Below are 15,884 nucleotides of genomic sequence, written 5' to 3'. Positions count from 1 at the left end.
GACAAAAAGTATAATAATTAAATAAACTGTTGATGTACAGCCATTTGGGGAAATCTCTGCTTGAGTTTATAATCTCATCCTAATGTACTGCTTTATTATACAAATACACACACACACACACACACACACGCCATTTGGGAAAATCTCTGCTTGGGTTTATAATCTCATCCTAATGTACTGCTTTATTATACAAATACACACACACACACACACACACACACCATTTGGGGAAATCTCTGCTTGAGTTTATAATCTCATCCTAATGTACTGCTTTATTATACAAATACACACATACACACACACACACACACACGCCATTTGGGGAAATCTCAGCTTGAGTTTATAATCTCATCCTAATGTACTGCTTTATTATACAAATACACACACACACACACACACACACACACGCCATTTGGGGAAATCTCTGCTTGAGTTTATAATCTCATCCTAATGTACTGCTTTATTATACGAATACACACACACACACACACACACACACACACACACACGCCATTTGGGGAAATCTCTGCTTGAGTTATAATCTCATCCTAATGTACTGCTTTATTATACAAATATGCGCGCGCGCGCGCAGAAGCCTGATAGTTCCTTACAATCTGGTAAACTTTAACATCAATTTTTTACAAAACGATTATTTATTCCAAGGGAATACTTTTTGAGAGCCTTTTCTAAAAGCACCTGTTTAACCTGATTTCATGAACAGGGTTCAGTGGCTAGTTAGAAGCCTGTATCTATGCCTGTATCATTTCTTCGGGAGGCAAAGGCTAAAGGTGGAATGTCCAACATAATCAAGGTAGTTTGTTCCATTTTATCTTCATGTTCTACTCAGCTTCTGTACTCACTATAAAGACCAGTTACAAAGGGTTGTGTTCATTGACTTTTAATCTGGTAATTAAAAAGGCTATTACCACCGTGGAGTACTTTCAATGCTGGAGCAGTGACCAACATGTAAGCTTTTACTCTATTTTGTGAGAGTACAATTTAATCCATGGAATAGGGTTTCCAATTATCCCAGTTTGCCCAGGACTTCCCCAGTTTTACTACTTAAAATTCCCACATGCCAAGAAATCTCCCAGCCCTGGGCAAACCTAGACAGTTCGTCATTCTATCTGAGGGGCCCAGAGTTTTTGACAGACTATTTGGTGAAGTTAACTTTCTAAAATATTTCCAAGAGTTGGAAAGATAAGGTCAAAAATAGTCCCCAAACCTACTTTTTAAGGAAAAAAAAAAAAATCCTTATAATGATCAAGCAGCACATGACATTTAGAATATGTATCTAACTAGCCTGTATGACTTCCAGGTATTTGCTACTGCAATTGTAAAGACAAGCATTTCCAAGGGCAAGGGAACAGTCTGTCTCAGAGTGCTTCATTTAAGCAAGGACATGCTGCCAACTTGAAAGGAAATAAAGGCCACACTTTGTCTATGGGGGGATCCTGCAGTTATTCCCCTGCAAATTTAATTCAAACAGGTATTGAGATCTGAAACATGGAGATATCCACAAATTAGAGGATACTTGGTTTTTAAAAAGGAAAGAAAGAAAATCCAGGCCACAGAGAACTATATCAAAGCAGCAATAGTGGTTCCTTTTCATGTTAATCACTGTATTGCTATGAACATGTTTTGAAAGTCTATCCTATGAATGAAATTTATTGAGATCTTTTTTATAAAATACACATATAAATGTTAAAACAAAACTATTGTTTTCAGGTAAGTCAATTTCATCTTTTAAAAAAATGTGTATGCAAGATGTACAAATCAGTGCTATTTTAATACTTTGCTTTTAGAATGATTATACAAATATGCCATTCAACTAGTGTATTAATGATACCTCAGGAAAATGCAGTCTTACTTAAATTTTGTCATTCAAAAATATACCTCTTTAGAATACCAATGAAAGAATTTATTTAAAGTAATCTCTTTTGGAAAATTGTATCTTATTCTTTCAAGCAATTTAAGGATCTGCTTGACTCATAAAACTGACGATGACCCACAGAATACTTATTATATGTTCAATGCGTACATGTATAAGTACATGTACTTATAAACTGTATTTGAACTTATACATTGTATTACATTAGAAAAATTTCTTTGAGAAACCCTTTTGTTTGATGTGTTATTAGGGTCTCAAACCAACCTATAAACAAAGATCCCCAGAGGAAGTATTATAACTGAATAGCAACTTGATTCTGTAATAGAGTAGAGACATTTGTCGCCAAAAAACATGATACAAGTTAGAAAAATTACTCTAGAAATTGTGTTTTAATTTCCAGGTTCTAAGCAAGCTGTTTTGTCACTATACTTGTTAAAGTTTAACATATCCATCGTCAAAGGTATGACCAAAGTGAATAAAAATATTTAAGCCCAAAAAGTTTAAGGGAACTCTGAGACATGATTGATGTTCAAGTACCATTTTTCAAATTTTAAGGGCTATTGGCATCTGCCAAGATTCAAAACAAAGATATATATCTTGGGAGTCATCAAAATAAACTTTACTTTTTTGGTACTTCCCTTGTAAGATCCCATTTCAAATGTAAGGACATTGAAATAAAAGCCTTCAATTTAAGATAGTATTGCAATTCCTTTTTAGTCATGTAACGAGAGAATTCTAATATATATTCCATGTCTTATTTTGGTTCCTATACATTAATCCTGCAAGCCTTTGACATTAGTGTATTCTGCAAAGTATTGATTGACAATATCACCAGTGTCCACCTCTAGACATACGTACAACTACATTTTGCTTCTAATCTCTCAGACCCCAGTTACACAGACTATTATAATAAGAAATGTATCAGAGATATTCAATGCCATGATACTGGTTTCAATTAATTGCATGTGCATTATATAAATTGTGGCCAGTAGTCAACAGATGGATTAGAAAGCAATAAAAGTAGCTGAAACTGAACGCAAATGCACACACAGTAAATATGCATCTTAAAAAAAATGTATACCAAGGTTGAAACATGCTAACAGGGAAGGTGATCTGCCCCCACTCAAGTCCTGAAATGACTTATGATATAGTCTATTATTTTTCTTAATTGGCCACCAACTCTTCATTGTAGTCTCCTTTCCTAGTTAAATGCTGGACATTAAGAGTGATACAACTACATCAGAAGGCTCCAGTACTTACAGTGGAGACAAAAGGACCAGGCCAGTAAACTCAGGCTGACAAGTGACTACCATAGGACAAGCTGAAAAATCTGGCCCGGCTCTTTTGCATATGTTTGACACTGGCCGGCTCTGAAATTAAAAATATGACTCTCTGTCCCCACAAAGTTTAAGTGAAAAACTACTTTTTAGAAAGAGCTTCAGAAGTCTTTCATACTACTTATATATTTACTCCAAAAGCTAAATTAAGTACATTGTGAGGGGGGAAATTGACCCCAATTTATAGCTGGTTTAAAAAAAAAATAGGCAAATTGAACCATCTGAAAATAGGGTTTGTCATGGAAACAACATGCTAATGTAACAGTATCCCAAGTAGCCTTATGGTTTTCCAGACACGTCCTATTTTGCCACCAGTATTAAAATAAACAAAAGAATACACTGGTTTTCTATATACTACATCATTTAAAATAAATTGTTTTCTAAAAACAAAGGCTGGTGGTGGCTTAAAAATGTCTTCTAAAGCTATATAACCACAGCATGTAAAACCTTTCTGCATCAAATTCATAGTTACATCATGTTAAGGACACCTACAATAAGACTGCTTTAAAATATATTTTTGGATAGCAATTAATGCCAAAAACATATTTTTCCAGAAATTATCTAATTGAACTACTTGGTGAGGAGATAGATATGTGTGAATTTGGCCTAAGAATACTATTTGTGTGTGTGTGTGTCTATACAATAAAACCTTCTGTCTACTATATTATGTTAATGTAACACAGAAAAAGGGAACACAAAATTGCATCTTGCTACGTAAAATAAAATGCTACATTTTTAGTAAGATTTAATTTTTTTCATTTTCCTTAAAATGAATAATGACTTATAAGACAATTGCATTATAACATGGAAAGTAACTCTATTGTATCAATGATCTTCATTTTAGTTCCTTGTCATTTTATCACAAAATGTTTTCATGGGAAAATTTAGTAAAGGTTTTTTTAACCTGTAAAGGTATTTGAGGTTTTCCACCTAGCATTTTCCATTTCTCATAACCATATTTCCATATTATGAAATTTAAGTAAACTTTACATCTCTATTTTATAAAAATTAATGCATATATACTTATGTGTATCCTTATCTGTATATACACATATATACACTCATGCATAAATTCTGACTAAGAGTAGACCAACTAGATAATTTATCTGGAGAAGGTTCCTTGAACAATTGAAAAAAGGGGTCTTCAGAAGCAAACAACAAAACAGCCTTACAAACCCAATTGCTGTTTAAAATGTTTATGAACACATAGCCAGTTAACCATTTATTGATTGCCTATTTATGGTTTTGTAATATCCAAGATTATGGAAGAGATAAGATAATACCTCTAAAAAATATGAGAAAGGTGACGATTTTAAAATAAGCCTCCATAATATAAAAAGTCATGTAAATTTACCTTCTGAAAGAAAAGAAAGCTTTAACATTAAAATTAGAGTTCTCTTTTAATCCTGAGTAAAGAAATAATTTGCAAACTTCTATTTTCTACTGTCATGAAAACAGGTCTTTTCTTGGGACTTCACAAATGTCAATCACAACAATGCAAACAGAGTAATTCTTTGGAAAGACTGATCTGAGGGCTTAAGGGTAGACTTTTTTCATTGAATTCCTGAATTTTTACACTGTGGGATTGGCTATGAGACACCATAAAATGTAAAATAGTTCAGACAGCTCAAGCTCTATTATTTTCAGGCACAAAAACCATATAATTTTGTACAAAACTTTGAATTTTTTATTTGCGAAATTAAAAATACGGTATTTTATATATATAAACTTCTATTCCTCTATAAATATAGATGATTTTGTGATAGTGAACAGAATAAATGTATACCAAATTCAAAGACCAATATCATTTTAGTGTATGACAGACATAGATAAATTTAGGTCCTAAGTACCGGCATTTAGATAAATTCTTAAAGTTTAAAACAATACAATCAGGAGGACTGCTTTTATCCTCTTCTTCACAGAGAACTAAAGTGAATATTTTTAAATGGCTTTGTAAGATTTACATTTGACACATTTCTGTAAATCCAAAAGAGGAGCACACAGGATTTAATGCAGTAGACCTGCACACATTTTCCCTTTAGCATGCATGCCCATATCTTGTTTACTTCAGGCCCTATCTCCCCATCAATTATTCTACCTTCTTTAGCTCCTGAAATCTTACCAGGTTATTATTGGTGGTGTGGATTGTTCCTCCCTCAGAATGTGTTGCTGAATAATAATCGTAATAAAATGTTGAAAGTGTTCAACTTTTACATTTTAATGTTTCTGATATATGTCTAGTTATTTGATTAAAAATAAGAAAATAGCACTTCAATTTGAGGAAGTCCATTACACTGAAATATCCTTCAAGTTTTCAATTTCTGTTTACATTTTACTGTCTTGTTAAGGAAAGCAAAGATCAACTCCTTAACAAAGCTTTCCAGGTGATCTCAACATTTCCATTTTACAGACCGGTAAAATCTAAGGGCAGGCTGTCTCATTCCTAAAGGCAGGTTGCCAGGCATCCGTATGCAATTAGAATTAACATTTTATAACCCATATCTTCAGTCTCTTCCAACCCACACAAAGCTTCATGCTTCTTCCCAAATCTCAGTAACCACATCTTTCCATGACGCTGGCCAAACCCATACCAGGTTTTAGACACTAGAGAATGAAATGAGCTCACCCCTCAAAAATTAGACTTCAAAAAGTTTGGCATTGGTTCTCTCACTCACCCTGTAACCAACTAAGGTGGGAGAAGGGAGTGTCTGGGCGTTGAGGGTGACCTTGGAGGGAGGCTGAGACTGCCAATGCCCACACTCGTGGGCTCCCATGAAGTTGGGGGAAAGTTCTGGACAGTTAAAAATCCAGCTTCAGGAAGTCGAAACGATGGGCCTTCGCAATCCACCGCTGACCAAGGGAGGAATTGGAATGTACGGGGGCCCACCTCCAGATTTGGAAGCTTTGTGGAGTACTGTACCATAAGACCCCTACCTCAAGCCAGGAAAGGGAGGAAGGGGTCAGACGGAGGGGGAGGGGGTAGAAGGAGGCGGCGGGAATTGACCCTGGCAGCGCAGCCCTAGTCGCACCCCGCAGTGCTGAACTCGCTCCGGAGCTGGCGCCCAGCCGGCCCCGAGCACTAGCTTCAGGGAGAGGCGCGCGAGGACGACCAGGAGCGCTGGGCGGTTGCACTCCAGTCTTAGCTCCTTTGCAATACTCCGAAAAGGGCAAGAAGGAAAAGCCTCAAATGGTTAAACCGCCCTAAATAATTAAAAACTTTTGAAAAAGAAAAACGCGTGATCGGTCGTCATTTAAATACAAATATACTTACAAAAATCGTACACAGGCTATTTACAATCATAAAAGCGAACAGTCCTGGTACCAGAGTGTGAGGGCAAGAGGTCTGTCCATCCTCCCTCTGGCAGTCGGGCCCTCGTGTCCTTTTGCCTCAGGGACGGAAGCTTTTGCAGGAGCTGAGTTCTTCAAAGGAGCCTGCGAAAGAGAGTTACCTAGTGAGGAAGCCTCGAGATGTCAGGATTGGCACGAACTCCACGGGGCTGGCTTTGGGCAATGGCTGCGCCCCGGCCGAGGCCTGGGCATGGGCTGAGCCCCAGGTCTCAGACGGTAGTCTCCCCTTGTTTGCTGTTGGTGAGCCTCGTATAGAACTTCCTCCAGGAGTTGAGAGTCTTGCCGGACCAGATCCAGAAGCCCGACGTGATGCCCACGATCAGCGTCATAAGATACTTGATCATGAAGACCGTGAAATCCGGGCTCATGGGCGGGTGCGGCGGGGCGCCTCCGCCCGCCTGGAGGTGAGGGCAGGGGATAGCGTAGCTCTTGCAGCTCTGGGCCACCCAGCTGCGTTCCCACTGGTCCCGGAAGGCCTGCTCGTAGAAGTAGCAGGCGATGACGATGGTGGCTGGCACAGTGTACAGCACGCTGAAGACGCCAATGCGCACCATGAGCTTCTCCAGCTTCTCGGTCTTGGTGCCATCGTGCTTCATGATGGTGCGAATGCGGAAGAGCGACACAAAGCCGGCCAGCAGAAAGGACGTGCCGATAAACAGGTACACGAAGAGGGGTGCCAGCACGAAGCCACGCAGCGCGTCCACGTTGTTGAGCCCCACGAAGCACACTCCGCTCAGCACATCACCGTCCACCTGGCCCAGCGCCAGGATGGTGATGGTCTTGATGGCCGGCACAGCCCAGGCGGCCAGGTGAAAATATTGTGAGTTGGCTTCGATGGCCTCGTGGCCCCACTTCATGCCAGCCGCCAGGAACCAGGTGAGCGACAGGATCACCCACCAGATGGAGCTGGCCATGCTGAAGAAGTACAGCATCATGAAGAGGATGGTGCAGCCCTCCTTCTTGGTGCCCTGCGCCACAGTACGTGCCCCGTCCTCGGTGAACTTGTCGTTACACACCACTCGGTCCTCCAGGAGGAAGCCGGCGATGGGGGGGGGGGGGGGGGGGGGGGGGGGGGGGGGGGGGGGGGGGGGGGGGGGGGGGGGGGGGGGGGGGGGGGGGGGGGGGGGGGGGGGGGGGGGGGGGGGGGGGGGGGTAGGCCACGGCCACGGCCGTGTAACAGCCGGACAAGAAGATGATGGGCCGCTCCGGGTAGCTGAAGCGCCGCATGTCCACCAGGTACGTAAGCACCGTGAAGAGCGTGGAGGCGCAGCACAGCACTGACCAGATGCCAATCCAGGTGCGCGAGAAGCGCAGCTCCTCGGGTCCGAAGTACATTAGCCCGTACACCTTGGTCGGCTCACAGGGTGCGCCGCAGTCCTTCTCCCCCAGGAAGTGGTAGTTGAGGTAGGAGGGCACCTTGAGGGCGCGCGGGCAGGAGAACTTGCCTCGCTCCGACGCGCTGGCGCCCCCCGGGAAGCCGCCACGGTGCCCTCCGCCGCCGTGCTGAGGGTTGCTTGTCCAAAACTCTGGAAGCAGCGAGGGCGTCGGGGTGCCCTTGTCGGACGTGTTCTGGCCCACGCACAGCTCGCCGGCGCCGTGCACCGGGAACTTCTCGCACTTGAGCGTGTCTGGCCACTGGAAGCCGAACTTGTTCATGAGCGCCTCGCAGCCCTGGCGCGCGCGCTCGCACAGGGAGCGGCAGGGCGGCAGCGCTTGCTCTAGCACGGTGCACACGGGCGCGTACATGGAGCACAGGAAGAACTTGAGCTCAGCGGAACACTGCACTTTCACTAGCGGGTAGAACTGGTGCACCTCGAGGCCCGCGTCCTCCTGGTTCGTGTGGCCCAGCAGGTTGGGCATGATGGTCTGGTTGTACGCGATGTCCGTGCACAGCGGGATGGAGATGGGCTGGCAATAGCCGTGGTCCGGGATGGAGATGCCCCGCTCACCGTTGTACTGCTGCCCGCTCTGTTGCTGCTGAGGCGGCGGCGGCGGCGGCGGTTGCTGCCCCGGCCCGGGCCCCTGGCCTGGCCCCTGGCCCGCCGCCTGCGCCCGGACCCCCAGCAACAGCGGAGCCTCCAGCAGCCAAAGCAGCAGCAGCAGCTGGCGCGCCAATCGCCGGGGGTCAACTGGGGGGCGGCGGCGGCCACCGGCGTCCCCGCTCCCCTCCTCCGCCAGCCGGGCCGAGAGCGCCCCGGCACAAAGTTCCCAGCTCACGCCGCCGCCGGCGGCCCGGGACTTCTTAGGCACCTCCTCCTCAGCCATACTTTCTCGGCTCCTCTCTTGGCGCCGCTGCGCTGGGGCTGGCAGGGGCACGGCCGGCTGTGGCACCCCCTGCGGCCAGGGAGACCTCTGCGCCGGTGCCCTCCGTCGAGCCCAAGCCGCGTCCGGCCCGCTCCCCCGGCTCCTGCTCTGCGTACCGCAGCCGCCGCCGCCGCGGAAACTTGCGATTCATGAAGCGCGGGCGGCGGGGAGAACCCGGGTGGCTCGGGTGCGCCGGGGTCGTGTCCCGCCTTCCTGGCCCTCGGCTTGCTGGCTCCCGGCTGGCGGCGCCGCGCTAGTGGCCGCGGCCCCGTAGAGAGCGCAACTCTCCGCAGCCCAGCGGGCTCGGCTCCCCCCTGCGCCTCCGCCTCCTTCTCCGCCGCCGCCGCCTGACCATTTGTGTCAATCCCTCAACTCGCTCCCTCTCCTCTCCCTCGCGCGCCCTCGGACCGGTTTCCAGGCGCCCCGCAGTCTGTCTTTCACCAGGAGGGAGGAGCCTTGAAACCGACGCAGGACTGGAGGCTCAGGGACCGTCGCCCAATCGCGGCTCCGGCTTCCCGGCGCAAAGGGAGCCGGCCGCCTCCTAGCCTGAGCGAATGCCAGCGGCTGGCGGGCGGGGTAGGAGGAGGCGGGAGGAGGAGGAAGTGGTGGTGGCACTACTCAGGCACAAAGAGTAGGATTGCTATGAAGCGGGACAGGCTTGGTTGCTTTTGCTTTTTCAGAAGAAAAGGGCGAGGACAAGTAGGAGAATGGTCCCATATGCTACTGGAGATAATGAATAGGAGTCAGAGGACCGCGGGACTTAGCTTTTCTTTTCTTGTATCCATTATCATGTTTAAAAATCCTGCTCTTAACGCTGGTTACCAACAGCAAACCGGGTGCTGCTTCCAGAACAGATGCCTTTGACTTAAGGAGCGCACGGTTTCCTTTGAGTTTGTGTCTGTCGAGGTTTTGTTTAAAATATTACATTAATAAATCCTCTAGTTCACTGACTGGGCTTGGCGGGCTTTGGTCGCGCCATTTCCCCAGAGGAGACGTTCACGGGATTGCTGTCAAATGAAACAAAACACAAACTTTGATGGAATTTGGAAAGTAAAGCCAGATGCGCCTTCTGCTAATATCATTCTTGTAGTCAAACTCCTTTTTTTCCGCCTCTTTAATCAAGTCAGAAACAGAAGCAAAAGAAAACTATCCATTAAATTTTTGGAGAGGAAAACTTAAGAACCCGACGACCGAGGCGGTGGGGGCGCCTCTCTGGGATCGTCCTCGCCGCTCCAGACCGCAGAGGTGGCGCCGGCGGGAGCTGCACTCGCCGGCAGCCTAGGCCCTTGGGGAGCCTTTCTAAACCCTGGGGACGCCCACGGCTCTGATGGGAACTCCTGGGACCTGGGCCATTTAGGTTCCACAGGCTGGGCTACAGAGCTGGAGACGCCAGTTTAACAAACAAAACAAACAGTCTGAAAGCAAACAGCGAACTGCACATTCTCTTCCTAATTCCAAAACAATATAATCCGTCTCAGCAGACGCACATTAATGTTGTTTTCCTTGTAAGATTATTTTAAATGGTGGTTTGACTATGTGATTCAGTTTTATCAGAAAAGTGCCATTGGACTATTAATTCTTCGATTTTTTTTTTTTTTTTGTGCCTGTGATCAGACTCTGTCTCAGCGTACTTTTCGCCAATTACTGTCATTCCTTTACACATTCATTTGTTTAATAGATACCAACCACCCATTGTGCTATAATACACTCTTAATATACACTCTTAAGTCGTAGAGTATAAAATGAAGGAGACTTGTGCCAGCCCTAGAGGAGGGCATAATACAATGGGGCACAGAAATGCAAATCACTTGTCACAGTGTCCATCCCAAAGCCAAAAGGGCACAAGGAAAGCAACCAGCTCAGATGAAATGGGGTTCTGACGGAGAGGTAGGTGCAAGGTGCAAAAGATTAAATCTCAAATTCACTTGAATTGCCGAAAGCGGCCAGAGAGATGAGTGTAGCTGAGGCACTTTGAGGGGAGACAGGAGGAAAGGTTTTAGTCCAGACTGAAAGGTTTGGGCCAAATTATACAGAAAATAGAAAACTATTGGAAGATCACTTTCCCCACATAAGCAGGGAATGATTTCAGGGTGGCTGAAAGAGGGCTCTTGAGGCAGGCTGTCATTAGGAAGCTTTAACATTCATCTACACATAAAGGTTACTAGTTAGATGGGTGTTACTTGTACTACATACTAACAAGTCTCTGATAATTTCACTACTCAGCATGTTGGTGTCTACACATCTTTACCTACCAAAGCAAAATGACATCTATTTGTCTCAGATACATGTTATTGTTTTTCAAATGTTTATATAAGCAGTACATTCATAAAATGCATATTTGCTTTAATGTATTTCTGATTGCTAGCATTTTTTTAAAGCAACAGGTACTAAATGCACAATTATGTGAGCATGTGTATGTGTGTTGACTGTAATTTATGACACATTTTGATATTGAAAAGGAGGTTGGGAAGCACAGCTTTCTGAGGTCCTTTGAACCGTTCAGTAAGTGTTCATTTTACACTCTAGGATCCTGGTCCCCAGGCTCCCAGGGACACTTTTTCTCTAGCCTTTCTACTCTGATGCTCATTCCTCTGCCGATGGTATCCTGTGTTTAGGAACTTTATCAAGCCATCTGTCTCCTATCACTCCTGTCTTGGAAAGACTTAACCTGTCTTGTATTCTATTCTCTCACGTCATTCGAGCTGACTAGGCTGAGTGAAAAGTGAATTTATTCTGATGTGTTAATTACCAAGAAGCATCATATGTGTTAAGTATCCATCCCTACCATCACTCCAAATCCTTCTCCTTCTCCCCTAAGGGGTTAGGGCACAGAGAATATGGCAGAGCACTCAGTTCTGTTTCTCAGAGTAGAAGACACTGTCTTGCTTCAAAAGTTGTTCTACTGAAATTCTTGAACTTGTTTTATATTCCACCTGACAGTGAAGTTTACTACGAGGAGGCTCAGAAGTACAGCCAGAGTTAAAAAGAGAGAGAGATGTACCCTAGAACTTAAAGTATTAAAAAAAAAAAAGAGACAGAGAGAGAGAGAGAAAATGTCATTCTTACCAGATTATGAAACTGGAAGCAACCAAAGATGTCATCTAGAAATGAGTTAATTTTCTGCAATCTACAATTAAGAATATTGGACCCAGAAATATTAAGGGATGTGCCTCAAGTTAAGTGGCCCTATTTGGCTTGAATATCATTAGAAGCTTATTTTAATCCTTCTGTGTTCCTTTAAGTAGCTCTAGTACTTTTAATCTTTTTTTAAAAGTTAGTTTTCTGTGGAAGTTCTCCCTCAATAGAATGTGTAAATAAAAAACCTTATAAAATTTTTAAAAAATCATTTTCTGAGAGTTGTCTTCCAAAGTTTAAAAAAAACAACAAACTTCATTTTCATTTATTATACAAATAAAATATTTAATTTATCAAAACTATGTAATACAGAAGAAGGTACTAAAATCAGAAACAATTAAGAGTTTTAGTCAGTAATAACCAGAGTCATGAAAGGAGGTCTTTTGGAGGAGGTCATGAAGGCAATGGGTAACAAAATATTAGAAGAGAAATATGAGCAATGTATTTCAACAGAGTATAAAATGTACTATTTTCTCAAGATGTGGAAAAATTTGAGATCCACAGATAAAAATTACTAAGTATGAACTATTATGAACTTGGTAATAAAAATATTTCAGTTAGGTCAAAACTATAAACAACCCAATTCCTCCTTGATACTGCTTTGTCAAGCATCATACTCAGTCAAGTTTTCTTATATCAAAGATCTTGTTTTATCAGGCCTTTCCCAAATCTTCTGAAGTTTCTCCAGACTGCTTATGTCAGGTTGAATGTGGATAATTAGCAGGGATAGAGATCCAGTTCCAATTACATATAGTTGAGTGTACACAGACACACAGGCAGTTAGGTGAATGCTCCATGTGCAACCTGAAGGATCTTAAGCTTTTAGGTGAGTTGCATTTTTGCTGGCTTGTGGGTGGCAGACTTGAATTGTCTTTGTTGAAGAATAGAGATTAACATTGGTTAAGACTATATTTTTGAAAACCTACTGTGTATACTTGGTGTTATTTTGCACGATGTTTCCATACATTGTGTTGCTTAAACTTTGAGGAAGGTGCTAATTATCTTATCCCTCCTTTTTTTTTTTTTTTTTTTTTTTTTTTAGCCTTTTTCTTTTTTTTTAGAAGCAGGGTCCCATTCTGTCTCCCAAGCTGGCATGATCATAGGATCATAGTTCGCTGCAGCCTCAAACTCCTGGGCTTGAGCAATCCTCCCACTTTAGCTTCACTCCTTGTTGGGACTACAGGTATGCACCATCATGTCCATCTAATTTTTTAAATTTTTGTTGAGACAGGGTCTTGCTGTGTTGCCCAGGCTGGTCTCAAACTCCTGGGCTCAAGCTATCCTCCCACTCAGCCTCCCTATGTTATCTCCTTTTAATAGATGAAGGATCGAAGGCTCAAAGCACTTAAGTAATTTGTACAAGATCCCATAGCCAGTAAGTGCCAGAATGGGGCTTATGTCTGACCAAGGTCCATGGACTTCCAGTTAGTAACACTATGTGATCGTGTCCAGTGAAAAAATCACAGAAGAAAATGTGGTTTCTGGGAGCACATCAGATGATTGCTCAGTATTTAACATAGTTTTCTATACCAGGATATATATGCTAGGGGCTTAAATGCTGGGATTCACTGATGCATTAGACCACCCTCTCCAAAGGTGTACTGTGAGATAAATTTGTTCAAATAATTTTGGAAAAAAGGCCATACTCTGTGTCCTTATTGGAGATTCACATTAGCCTAATATAATCTCTGAGAAGTGCTGAGCTGAAGAACCCTTTTAAACTTTTGTCTTATTTAGTATTTCCCACATTTGGAATATACATATACAAACACACACTTGGAATACACACATGTACATACATACACATACATAGACACACATATATATTATACTGCATCAATATTTTGCTTGGCATTAATGCTCTGTGAGATTCAACTTGAAAAATGCTGAATTAGACCTAATATATTTTGGATTTTTATTTTATAAGGTTGGACTCTCACCCCTGTATAGTATACTTTTGAATGTCAGGTGTAGAAAGTAAGAACTTGGCCTGCTATGCTTTGAGTTCCTGACTCTTCTTGAATTCCTAGTGAAGGGAAGTTGATTGGTTAAGGAGCTGATAGTAATAGAGAAAACTCAGACCATACTATTCCCTTCTTTCTGGGTGGCACCACCTAGGAGTCCATTATATCGTCTTTTTAGAGACACATTAAGTATAACTCTACTAAAGCTTTCAGCGTAGTTCTCTATTTCATTTCTTCTTGAATTTCCAACCCAGAAATTACTACATAAGCTATTTCTTATCTTCCATAACATCTGTATTCTTCTGCAACAATTCTAAAAATGAATGTCTTTTCTTTCTTTGTTTTTCCTTTCTTTCTCATACAAATCTGCTCTCGACATTGGTAAAATAGTTCTTGAATTCATTCACATACAGAAGCTCAATTTGCAGACTCATATATATATATTTCCCTAAAACCACTTATCAAAAGAGATTTTCAGTGTGATTACCTTGACTTTTATCTTATAGGGTACTTACAGCTAATTGATATTAAGATCCTGAACTAACTTATTATTTGAGAATCAGCCGTAATTTGTTATAATTTACATTTTAAACATGGCAAGACTTAAAGATTTAATATAAAGGGGTGGCTCTGTAGTTCTAAATATGAATCATGGATTACTTGTACACAAATCTCACAAAACATTTTTTATTTTTTAAAAAAGATAAGAAGTATGAAAGAGGAAACAAATCACTATCACTGAATTTTCATCAAGGTAGGATAATAACCCAAATTTTCTTGTAATTAAAAAATTAAACTATAATAGGAAATTTTGCTAAATACATTACTTAAACATCAGTTTCACAAAAAAAGTGCATATAAATAGTATTTCATGACTCTGCTTTAATTAGTTCTGTTGTCATGTCATTGTGCAATTGTAAATGGTGTATACTATCTGGGAAAACTTTTGCAAAACATGCAGGCATTTGTATTAGATTTAGAATGTAGTCCTTCTTCGAGTCCCTGGGAAAGAAATATAGATGATTCCTTGTAAATTAAAACCTTATGCCTCATCTGCTTAAAGAGGCCTGATTGGCTAAGATGTGGGGTGCTGAGTTTGCAATCATTTTGATGCAGAAATAAATTTTAGGAGAATAAGTAAAACTTGTGCTTCTGTAAGTGAACATTTCTATTCTCCCTTCTAGATGATTTGTGTATGGGGGAAAAAATGTTATGCATCTGTTATAATTATAGTCTGATCAAATTGTTTTCTTCTTTTTTGTTTCTTGCTTTAACCTGAAATCTCCTGGCTGCATAAATTGACAGGGAAGTCAATTTAATGTTTCTAAAGTTTGGGTACAAATATTTCTTAGAATAACATCTTTGGGGTCGGGGGCTGGCAAGATGACCAAATAGGAACAGCTCTGCTCTGCAGCTCCCAGTGAGATCAGCGCAGAAGGTGGGTGATTTCTACATTTCCAGCTGAGGTACCTGGCTTATCTCTTTGGGACTGGTTAGACAGGGGGTGCAGACTACAGAGGGCGAGCCAAAGCAGGGTGGGGCATTGCCTCACCCGGGAAGCACAAGGGGTTAGGGGACTCCCTCCCCTAGCCAAGGGAAGCCGTGAAGGACTATGCCATGAGGAACCATGCATTCTGGCCCAGACACTGTGCTTTTCCTACAATCTTCACAACCCACACACCAGGAGATTCCCTTGTGTGCCTACACCAGGGGCCTGGGATTCAAGCACAAAACTGGGTGGCTGTTTGGGCAGACATTGAGACACTGAGCTAGCTGTGGAGTTTTTTTTTTTTTTTTTTCACACCCCAGTGGCACCTGGAATGCCAGCAAGACAGAACCGTTCACTCCCCTGGAAAGGGGGCGGAAGCCAGGAAGCCAAATAGTCTAGCTCAGTGGATTTCACCC

General features: G+C 42.7%; 1 protein-coding gene across 1 annotated transcript; it reads right to left on the bottom strand.

The window, feature by feature from the left end:
* Positions 1-4,892: 4,892 nt before the first annotated feature.
* Positions 4,893-9,336, bottom strand: FZD1 (frizzled class receptor 1). The gene is made up of 2 exons (XM_050782884.1): positions 7,730-9,336; positions 4,893-7,623 (listed from the first exon to the last, which is right to left on the bottom strand). The coding sequence occupies exons 1-2, from the start codon at positions 8,839-8,841 to the stop codon at positions 6,786-6,788; spliced, it is 1,950 nt and encodes a 649-aa protein (XP_050638841.1). The 5' UTR covers positions 8,842-9,336; the 3' UTR covers positions 4,893-6,785.
* Between the last annotated feature and the right edge of the window lie 6,548 nt (positions 9,337-15,884).

Source organism: Macaca thibetana, chromosome 3 (assembly GCF_024542745.1).
Source record: "Macaca thibetana thibetana isolate TM-01 chromosome 3, ASM2454274v1, whole genome shotgun sequence".
Lineage (NCBI taxonomy): Eukaryota > Metazoa > Chordata > Mammalia > Primates > Cercopithecidae > Macaca > Macaca thibetana.
The sequence above is the reverse complement of the archived record's forward strand: the minus strand, read 5'-3'. Positions and strand labels throughout refer to the sequence as shown.